The sequence below is a fragment of the Callorhinchus milii genome, unplaced genomic scaffold, assembly GCF_018977255.1.
Source record: "Callorhinchus milii isolate IMCB2004 unplaced genomic scaffold, IMCB_Cmil_1.0 Scaffold1, whole genome shotgun sequence".
Taxonomy (NCBI): domain Eukaryota; kingdom Metazoa; phylum Chordata; class Chondrichthyes; order Chimaeriformes; family Callorhinchidae; genus Callorhinchus; species Callorhinchus milii.
The window spans coordinates 52,568,423-52,579,220 of NW_024704742.1; the positions used below are offsets into that span (position 1 = coordinate 52,568,423).

Genomic DNA, 10,798 nt, shown 5'->3' on the forward strand with positions numbered 1-10,798 from the left:
AGTCGTGAGGAAAGTGGTCATATTTGTAGTACTGCCAGCCCAACGTAGATATCATCCTAGTTATACAGCCAGATTGTAGCATCAAGCCATTTAAAAGTAGTTTCATCTCTGTGGGCACTTACCAATTATTTTCCATTTTACATGACACAGTAGGATCAGAACCACTCTTATAATTTTTAATTGACGTGTACTAAAACTGGCATTGTTGTTTTAAGAATGAAGCTTATTATCTGATAATGGCAAAGATATATGAAATATATGTTAAGTTAATCTCTTAAATTATTTCCTTATGAGAAAACAGTTTGTCTCAAATCACAGCTGCCTGTATTATCCTTGCTTTATTAATTACACAATGCATTCAGTGTAATTCCTTGCATAGGTAGGTAACAAAATAAATACACAGATAAAAAGCAGTTGATTATAGAAAACTAATGAAATGTAATCCTTGCTGGATCTATTAGCTGCATGCAATGGAACGCAGAAATAATATAGCATTACTACTTTGATTTGGCAGGGGGAGCTCCAATACCACAATAAACTAACATTTGCAGCCAAACTACAACTACATTATTTGCAACACTTATCAGGATTTACCATCACATGTAAGACTGAACAGCCAAGAGGTTTTAGAATGCTTTCATTTAATCAATTCCACTTCACAATATCCAAGCTACATCAAGCAGATAATAAGGATAGAGTTTTGTACTGCAGGGCCATTTGCTTTATAATATGTACGTCCCAAACTCCCTTGACTGACTGAATCTGACTTACAAATCCATTAATTGGGAAAACATTTCAAGCTCAGTGGAAAGTGATCGGAAAATTACTCTACTTCACAAAGTGGATCTTATAATACTGAACATAGATACAAAAGCTCACTCACCTTTGTTTATGAGATGAATAAATCCAGTGAACACCTGAAGATTGTGCCATCCAGGTGGCTGTAAATATTCCAACTGAACGCCAGCAAGACCGAGGCTCTCCTGATTGGCTCGCGCCAGCGCCTCCGCACCTTGGGCGCTGGCAGCATCAGCCTCTACGGCTGCACACACAATTTCACTAAGCCAGTCAGGAACCTGGGTGTCTTGTTTGACGCTGAACTGTCCTTTAACTTCCACATGCATGCCATGACCGGCACTGCCTACCACCACCACCCCAACATGGCCAGACTCCACTACAGCCTTACCCCTTAGACTGCCGAAACCCTCACCCACGCATTCGTCACATCAAGGCTCGTGTACTCTCGCGCACCAGGCTCCGTGACTCCATCATTCCCCCCCTCGCCCGACTCCTCTGGCTCCCCATCCCTCAGAGGATTGAATTCAAGATCTTTGTCCTCACTTTCAAGGCCATCCATGGCCTTGCCCCCTCCTACCTCTCTGACCTGCTGACTCCTTTCCAACCTCCCCTCTACCTCCGTTGAGCGGGCTCCGGCCTGCTCCATGTCTTCCGCCCAACTCGCCCTACCATCGGTGGCCGGGCTTTCAGCCTCTCTGCCCCCACACTCTGGAACTCCATCCCAGTCCCTTCGCCTCGCTTCCTCCCTTGCCTCCTTCAAGACCGGTCTCAAGACCCTCCTCTTCAATCGTGTTTTTGGCCTCCCTCCCACCTCTCTGCCTTCCCTCACCCCTACCCCACCCCTTCCCCATGCTCGGGTCCTGACTCCTGACTGTCCAGCGCCTTGGGACATCCTCCCGACGTGAAAGGCGCTCTATAAATGTCATTTTGTTGTTGTTGTTACTGTTGTGCCATTTGAATGCACGTTCTCTGGCAGATGCAACCAGTTACATGATCCTCATTTAAGGTCCTGCACTAATTAGAATTTGCAGTGTTTGGCAACCGATTGTGGTCTGGGTGACTGATTTTAAGTCTCGAACAAGCTGAATTAGGTAGTCATTGTTTTAGTGAGTCAAATGTGGGTGCCCACTGTTGTTACTTTATTATTACATTTCAACAGTATCCATGTACACTGGCAAGTATTCTGGCCTTATCTTTATCTGGTTAAAACTAAATTGTGAGAAATAGGTTGTAGCATTTTCTGGATTCAGACCTCTTTATAGAACCATAGAACCAAAGAGGTGCTGTCTGTTTTACCGTGTTTTGCAAATTTTTGTCTACGCATAGCCAGAGTGATCATGATCCATGAAACTCACAGGACAATTAAAGTATTAGCCATTGAATTCAGTTGGACTTAACACCGAATAAATATTTTAGGAAATCATTTAAGAATGTGGAAACAGGAAGAGACCATTCAACAACAAAAACAACAACAACTTGCACTTATATAGCACCCTCCATGCAGGGTAGCTTTGCTGTCACTCGCTGTCGAAATGATATTAACACAGAATGAAGTGCAGTCATCCCATTTAACTTTAGAACCATTTGCAATTAGTTTGGATGAAATTACCCAAGTGTTCATGTTGTGGATGACATCAATAGGGCAAGCATGGGATTTTCTTATTAACAAAGGCTGGAGTGGTCTGACATTGGAGTTTGCCAAAAGTTATGCCTGAGCATTAGAGGCAAGTCCCTAATAGCCAAAAGATGTAGGATTTCCCCCTATTTCTGTGTCATGATCCTTAATTTGAGAGGTTTAGCAGTTCAGATCCGCAGGAGTGAAGACGTTGACAGGGACCAAGGAGTATGGCTTCCGTCTTGTCCACATTCAGCTGCAGGAAGTTTGCACTCATCCAGGCCTTGATATCTGCCAGACAAGCTGATCAGCAGTCCGGGAGTTGGTACTGGAGGAGGCAAAGTAGATTTGTGTGTCATTAGCATACATGTGGAAATTTACCGTGTTTGCGAATGACATCGCCCAGAGGGAGCATATAAATAAGGAAAAGAACAGGGACAAGGATGGAGTCCTGGGGTACCAGGGGTGGGAGGAGAAACCATTTGCCAAGGTGAAATGGAGGCGGTTGGTTAAGTAGGACTTGAACCATGCGAGTGCAGTCCCACTAAGGTGGATGAGGGAGGAGAGGCGGTGGAGGAAGATGGTGTGGTCAATTGTGTCGAACGCGGTAGAAAGATCGAGGAGGACGAAGAGGAAGAGGGAGCCCTGGTCACAGAGAGAGGTGTGACTTTGACAAGCGCTGTCTCTGCGCTGAGGGCTGACACACACACCACACACACACCCACACACACACACACAGGCTGACACACACACCACACACACACAGGCTGACACACCACACACACCACACACACAGAGGCTGACACACACACACACACCACACACACACACACACACACACACACACACAGGCTGACACACACACCACACACACACACACAAGCTGACACACACACCACACACATACACACACAGAGGCTGACACACCACACACACACACCACACACAGGGTGACACACACACACACCACACACACACAGAGGCTGACACACCACACACACACACACACACAGGCTGACACACCACACACACACACACACACACACAGAGGCTGACACACACACCACACACACAGGGTGACACACACACACACCACACACACACAGGCTGACACACCACACACACACACACACACAGAGGCTGACACACACACACACATCTCCTGGTGATGATGGCGGGCGGTGCCGGTGGCGGTGTCGGTGTCCTGGCGGTGTTATGGCTGATGTTGTCCTCGCTGTTTGCTGTGGCTCTGCTCCTGCACCGCTGGGTGTCCCGGGGCCGGGGCCGGGGCCTCGCTGCCGTCTTGTTTCAGGATATGATGTTCTATGGGAAAAGCAGAGGATCCCTGGAGCGGCCGCCGTGGCTCCAGCGCCTGGACCTTCCCAAAAGGTAAACAGCGAAAGCCTCCGGTAAAGGGGAGCGCCCGAGAGGCCGCCCTGAACCCCGGCATCTCCCCCCCACAGGGCTCCGGCCTCCCCCCCCCACAGGGCTCCGGCCTCCCCCCCCCACAGGGCTCCGGCCTCCCCCCCCACAGGGCTCCGGCCTCCCCCCCCACAGGGCTCCGGCCTCCCCCCCCACAGGGCTCCGGCCTCCCCCCCCACAGGGCTCCGGCCTCCCCCCCCCACAGGGCTCCGGCCTCCCCCCCCCACAGGGCTCCGGCCTCCCCCCCCACAGGGCTCCGGCCTCCCCCCCCACAGGGCTCCCCCCCCCCCACAGGGCTCCGGCCTCCCCCCCCCCACAGGGCTCCGGCCCCCCCCCCCCACAGGGCTCCGGCCTCCCCCCCCCCCTCTGGAACTCCATCCCGCAGCCCCTCCGCCTCCCCACTCCCCCCTCACCATCTTCTAGACCCATTTCTAGACCCTCCTCTTCGACTGTGCTTTCCATCTCCCCCCCACCCTGACCCCTACCCTGACCCCCCCCACCCTGACCCCTACCCTGACCCCTACCCTGACCCACCACCCTGACCCCCCCCCCACCCTGACCCCTACCCTGACCCACCACCCTGACCCCCCCCCCCACCCTGACCCCTACCCTGACCCACCACCCTGACCACCCCCCCACCCTGACCCCCAGCTCGGGCCCGAAACACTGACTGTCCAGTGCCTTGGGGACGTGCTCCCGACCCCAAAGGCGCTTGACAAATTGTCATGTTGTTGTTGTTCATCTGCTCCCAACGCCCTGTCCAGGGCCCCAGGCACCGCTTCCCGGAGAGACAGCGATTCCCCTGTAGTTCCACTCTCCTGGCGCACTGTACTCACTGCTCGCAATGTGGTCTTCTTTACATCGGGGAGACCAACACACAGAGAAGGTGATCGCTTTGTTCAACACCTCCGTTCCATCCGCAAGTGCAACCCTGAGCTTCCGGTGGCTTTAATTCTCCTTCCCAATCCCACTCCGAACTCTCAGTCCATGGCCTCCTACGCCGTTCCAACGAAGCACAACGCAAGCTCGAGGAACTGCACTTCAACCAGCACTTTATCTACGTACCTTACATCCCACTGGCCTCAACATTAATTTTAATCTCTTCAGACCTTAAACGTAGCTCCCATCTTCTCTCAGCCCTGACTCCCCCCCCCCCCCGCCCCCCTCCCGCTCTTCTATATCCATTCACACATCCTCTGGGTCTCAGACACGTTTTCTTTTTATAATTTCCCACTATTGGTGACATCATCCGCAGACATGGGGTCAACTTCCACATGTACGGGGGTGACACCCAACTCTATCTTTCTGCCTCCACCATCAACTCCAGGACCACTGCTGTCCTGACAGACTGCCTGCTTTTCTGTCTTTCTTTCGTTCTCCAGGAAATCCTAACAATAATAACCCTTGCATTTGACATAGCGCCTTATCACATCATCGATACATCTCAAAGCGCTTCACATGATATACAGTAAAGTGGAGTAACTGTGTTTTGTGGGTGAATCTGTGATTGAAGTTCGGGAATGAAGAGAAATGCCACTTTCCACTCCTATCAGAGCAAACTGGTCTATTTCTAGCTCTATTTCTAACAATCCTTAATAACAATAATATATCATAATCCTTGTAAAGATTACATAATAATCCTGACCAAAAAAAATAACAATTTGGTCACTCAATCCGTGACTGTGGGATACTGCTGTGCGAAATTGGTTGCCACATTTTGCCCACAAAATATGCAATCAATTCACTTTACAGTATATTGTGTGAAGCATTTTGAGGCATCTCAAAAACGTGATAAGGCGCTATATCAAATGCAAGGATTATTATATATTTGTGGGACACTATTATGGCAATCGTTAACATTACATAGCACAACAACAACGTGCACTTATATAGAGCTCTCTATGCAGGGTAATGTCTCAGAGTGCTACGTTAATGATATTAACATCTACCTGAGGTCAGCAGACAGGTAGACCCAGGTTAGCTTCTTATCAGAAGGAATAGTAGCTCTGACAATAGGCCACATCCTAATGCTGCACTGGAGTGTCAGCTTAGACTATGAGCTCTGTCATGACATGAGATTTGAACCTTCAAACTTGGAATTCAGAGACAAGAGTCCTACCAACTAAAGCAAGCTATAATAATAATACTCCTTGCATTTGATATAGTGCCTTATCACGTCTTCAAGACATCTCAAAGCTGACGCCTTGTGACTCTTATAGAGCATATTATCTACTACTCAGTGGAAGTGAGCCCTATTGTACAGCTTACACTGACCCAATATGTCCAAAAGAATCCTGGAGAAAGTGCACCAGCTTCTGGCCCTTGACACGCTGAACCAATGGATCTATTTACAATAATAATAAATAATACTTGCATTTGATATAGTTCCTTATCATGATGTCAAGACACCTCAAAGCACTTCACAGGATATACTGTAAAGTAGATTGACTGTATATTTTGTTATTAACCATTGTGTGTTGTATCAGTTGCAGTTATCTAGCAGGGAAAGGTTAAGCAAGAGATCCTGATTTACCTCAGGACCATTATCTCACTTCTCCATTGACTATGATATTTACAGTTTTAATCGCCCTTTCTCTTATTTTAAGTTAAACGAACAAGACCTCTAGTTTTATTGCATACATTCACCCCTCTGATTTTCATTTTCACTGTGTTGAAATCAGACACATCAACACATTTGACAAAAATTAGGGCACATTGATAAGATCATAGTATAATAAACTTTACTCCCGATCTTGCTTCTGGTGGACTTGATCTGGAACAACAACAACAAACTTACATTTGTATAGATGTATACAAATAAATCTGGACAATCAGTGTTTCAGACCCGAGCTGGAGGTCAGGATCGGCAAGTATAAAAGTATTCTCTTAAACGTGATTACAGTAAATGACTAGCTTTGACTCTTGCTTTTCTCTGTGCAGATGGTTCATTCATTTCTATGTGGTTTCGGTGACCTGGAACGGTCTCCTTCTTGCAATTCTTTGCCAGAACCTATTTTGGGGTCAACCTTTCCCGATGTGGCTCCAAAGGCTGCTCAGTTTTGTTTCTGGAAGTCAATTACACATGACGCCTGGCAAGTATTAAAATCCTTTGTTTTTAATTTAAAAAATGGTATTTAATTGTGAGTCTGTTTTTAAATAGGTCAGTGTATGGAATGCGCTGACTAGAATGGTAATCTCACAGAGCTGCTTGCTCCCTTTGGAAATAAGAGCCCCTGTTCTTTCATATGTAAAGTAAAAACAATTCAATCCCAAGGAAGCTGAATGTAGCAAGTGCATGAAGTGACATTGGTGAAAACCGGATGACTTGGAAGCTGGCTACCATGTCTTCCCATTCTCAGTTGTGGAGTCCTGTAGCTCAGTGGTTAGAGCACTCACCTTGCAAGCGAGAGACCTTGGTTCGATTCCCAGCAGGGCGAAATGTTGGGCAATTTTCTTTACTCCACACGCCTCTGTTTACCTAGCAGTAAGTAGGAACCTAGTTGTTAGTCAATTGGCGGATTGCTTTTCCGGGGGTAATAATTCCTTCAAAATTTCTTAAGAAAATAATAATATATTGGTCACTCAATCCACGACTGTTTGTGGGACACTGATGTGCGCAATTGGCTGCCGCGTTTCACTGACAAATATAGTCAATCCACTTTACAGCATATTCTGTGAAGCGCTTTGAGACGTCTCGAAGACGTGACGAGGCGCTACATCAAATGCAAGGATTATTATATTATTATTATTATTCACCAGCTATGTTTTGAAGTACGAATAGAGACCTGAGTTCAATTCCAGGCAGGGCGAAACCTTGGACAAGTTTCCTTACTCCACACGCCTAATAATAATCCCTCCAAAAAACCAAAAACAATAATAAAATTGGTCATTTTCAATCTACGACTGTTTGTGGGACATTGCTGTGCGCAATTGACTGCTGCGTTCGCCCACAAATATATAGTCAATTCACTTTACAGTGTGTTCTGTGAAGCGCTTTGGGACGTCCTCCCGACGTGAAAAGCGCTATATCAAATGCAAGGATTATTATTATTATTATTTATGTGAATGCAGAAGTGGTGAGCGCCTGTCGTGCTCAATTCAAGCATTGGTTGGAATTTTGTAACTCCAACTACTACATTAGAACAGAGTTGCACTGTATTACGAATTATGCGTAGTGATCATAGATCTTGGTGCAGTTTAACACAAATGCTTTTGTAATATTTTCTTTTACACTTTTCAGGAGATGAGCTGTCTGTTCTACTGGTTCACATGTTGCTTTGGATACATTCTATTCGACGTCTCACAGAATGCCTTTTCATCTCTGTGTTTTCCAATGTAGTCATTCATCCTGTACAATTCATTTGGGGTTTAACTTATTATGTGCTTGTTGGTTTAACGTTGCATTGTGAGGGACCCCCTCTAGGAACCAAGGGTAAGCATTTGTTTAATTTGCTTGTTCAGCAATTTTCTAGGTGCGAGGAATTTATTATATTAAAATATTGCTATTTTCCCCCAATAATGTAAACCACAACATAAAATGCTATTGATCTTTTTTGCTTGACGTTCCATTAAAATGAACATGGTTTGGTAGGTGAGCTGAGCGAATGTTTGCATTATCAACAAAAGGTACACAACATTTGATTGATGTTGTATTGCTGGCTTTAGTTCTTTTTCCTGTTGCACAAAGAATCATACTCCATTGGGGACACTGACATGCAAAGCTCTTTTTTCTACAGCTTGTATGTTTTAAAACTCCCACATTTGGGAGAACCTGCCCGGTACCCATGACATTGAGATGTAAAAATATTACAAGATATGATGGGCCTTATTCTGTGCCATAAATTTCTGAGGTGATTTGGTTCTATTTCCGTAAATAATAATCCTCGCAAATGATATAGCACCTTTCACATCATGAGAACGTAAGAAATGCTACACGGAAAAAAAGACCGAGGTCCATCTAGTTCGCCTTCCACCTTCCTGGCGGTTGCATGCACATATGTCCCAAACTACCTATGTACTGTATCCCATAATGTTATTTCCTAAAAGAAAACTATCTGATCTGTGTTTGAAGAAATCAACATTTCCTGCTTCAACTGTCTCTCTAAGGAGCCTGTTCCACAGGTTTACTATTTGTACTATTTACGTCAGAAGGATTGTATATTTTGTATATACGAATAGAAGTAGAATTGTAAAGGCAGTTTGCCAGCTAGGAATGCCCATTTTTGACTGAACCTGAGCTTTGGCTGTAATGTTACCATTTCATAAATCCATCCACCTACATCTTGAACTCATTTAAATTTGTATTAGTGAAAATTGTAAACTGATTTTACAAAACGTATGCTCTTTCGTCCACAAAATACACAGTCAATTCACTTTATAATATATTCTATGAAGCGCTTTGAGACGTCCCAATGACTTGATAAGGCACTAAATTAAATGCAAGGATTATTATTATTTGAGCAAAAGGTTCAAGCCCAGCTGAATAATTTATTGTCCTCTTGCCCCTGTATATGGTTGTATTATTTAGTGAATCAGTTTGTACATTTTTCTAATTTATATGGTTAAATAATGCTTTTGTCTTGATGAATGTATCAAATTGGCTAATTTGTAATGGTCACTTAGTTGGACTACATGTATATAACAATATTCTTTAAGACATCATTGCCCCCATCTCTTTACTGAGCCACACTAGCCCAGAGGGCCAACCATGGGTCCCTGAACACTCCTGTCCGCTCCAAGTCTCAGTGTGTGCACATTGGCTGCCACAAGTGACCCGAGCTGCTTCCCCAAGATGTTCCTAACCCCGTCCCCTTCCCTCCACTAATCCCGCTCAACCCTCCTCTCCCTCCGCCTGCCCTGACTTTTATCCCTCTTTGACTCCTTTGTGTCCCGCCTCAAAACCCTCCTCTTCGACCATACCGTTGGTCACCCACCTTCTCCTCCCCTTCCTTCTCCCTCACTGACCCCAGCTCGGGTCTGAAATGCTGTACACTGTCCAGCGCCATGGGACTTCCTCCCAACGTGAAAGGCGCTATACAAATATAATCTTGTTGTTGTTATATGGTTAATGTTTGTTATTGTCTTGAATTAGGTCAGTTTAAATTCATTCTGTACATCATTTTTAATCGTCATGCAGTAATTAGCTGTTTTAGTTACAAAACAAAATATGAAAAAACAACTGGATGTTCAGCTAAGGTTGAATCTATAAAACATTAGTTTTGTGTTTCTGTTTTAAGTTTTACGTATTTGTCCTCTTTTGTACAGTTTACAAAATTCAAGATTTACTGGTGCAGTACCGGTGGTATCATGTAGCTGGATTAACACTGTTTTTTTGGGCAACGGTTCATCATCACAAGAGTCACATTATACTGGCCAGTCTCCGAAAGAACAAATTAGGTAAAATCTTTGGGTATTTTTCATGTGTTTTTGTAAGTTAGTATTTTGTGACTTCAGGATTGCATTGAATATTTGCAAACTTAAAAATGTTGCTTACCTTTGCTCTTAATTAATGATTGTGGAACTCGTGCATTTGTAACTTAAATTAGTTTTATCATCATACAATGGCTGTTGTTTAACTTGAAAAATGTTAGATACAATTACACTAAGGCACGTTTCCTGTTTTTGTTGGCTATAGGTGAAGTTGTTAACCTGAGTCACAGAGTTCCTCACGGCGACTGGTTTGAACAGGTCTCCTGCCCACACTACCTGGCAGAGCTGCTGATCTACCTTGCTCTGGCCATGGTGTTTGGAGGACGACATCTTACTTGGTGGTCTGTAGTGCTGTATGTGTTGTCCAGCCATGCAATGATGGCAGTCCAAAGTCATGAATTTTATGTCAACAAATTTGAGAATTACCCCAAAAATCGCAAAGCGTTCATACCTCTTATATTTTAGTTTTGTTTTTCTACATCTACATCTTTTTTATCTGCACATTTTTATCTAAAAAATAAATTGACAAACATT

The 10,798-nt window shown here is 44.9% G+C and overlaps 1 protein-coding gene across 2 annotated transcripts; it reads left to right on the forward strand.

The window, feature by feature from the left end:
• Nucleotides 1–3,565: 3,565 nt before the first annotated feature.
• Nucleotides 3,566–10,798, forward strand: srd5a3 (steroid 5 alpha-reductase 3). 2 transcript variants are annotated; one of them, XM_042341977.1, is made up of 5 exons: nt 3,566–3,802; nt 6,776–6,927; nt 8,076–8,267; nt 10,100–10,231; nt 10,470–10,798. In XM_042341977.1, exons 1-5 carry the CDS (start codon nt 3,582–3,584, stop codon nt 10,727–10,729), a joined length of 957 nt encoding a protein of 318 aa, XP_042197911.1. In that variant the 5' UTR covers nt 3,566–3,581; the 3' UTR covers nt 10,730–10,798. The 2 variants fall into 2 exon arrangements, with proteins under 2 accessions (XP_042197911.1, XP_042197915.1); XM_042341981.1 differs by lacking the exon at nt 8,076–8,267.

Excerpts from the sequence above, each read along its gene's own strand:
- srd5a3 (XM_042341977.1), top strand. The coding sequence starts at position 3,582 with ATGATGGCGGGCGGTGCCGGTGGCGGTGTCGGTGTCCTGGCGGTGTTA. Across the intron at positions 6,928-8,075 it reads TCAATTACACATGACGCCTG|GAGATGAGCTGTCTGTTCTA; the intron begins GCAAGTATTAAA and ends TACACTTTTCAG. Across the intron at positions 8,268-10,099 it reads ACCCCCTCTAGGAACCAAGG|TTTACAAAATTCAAGATTTA; the intron begins GTAAGCATTTGT and ends TCTTTTGTACAG.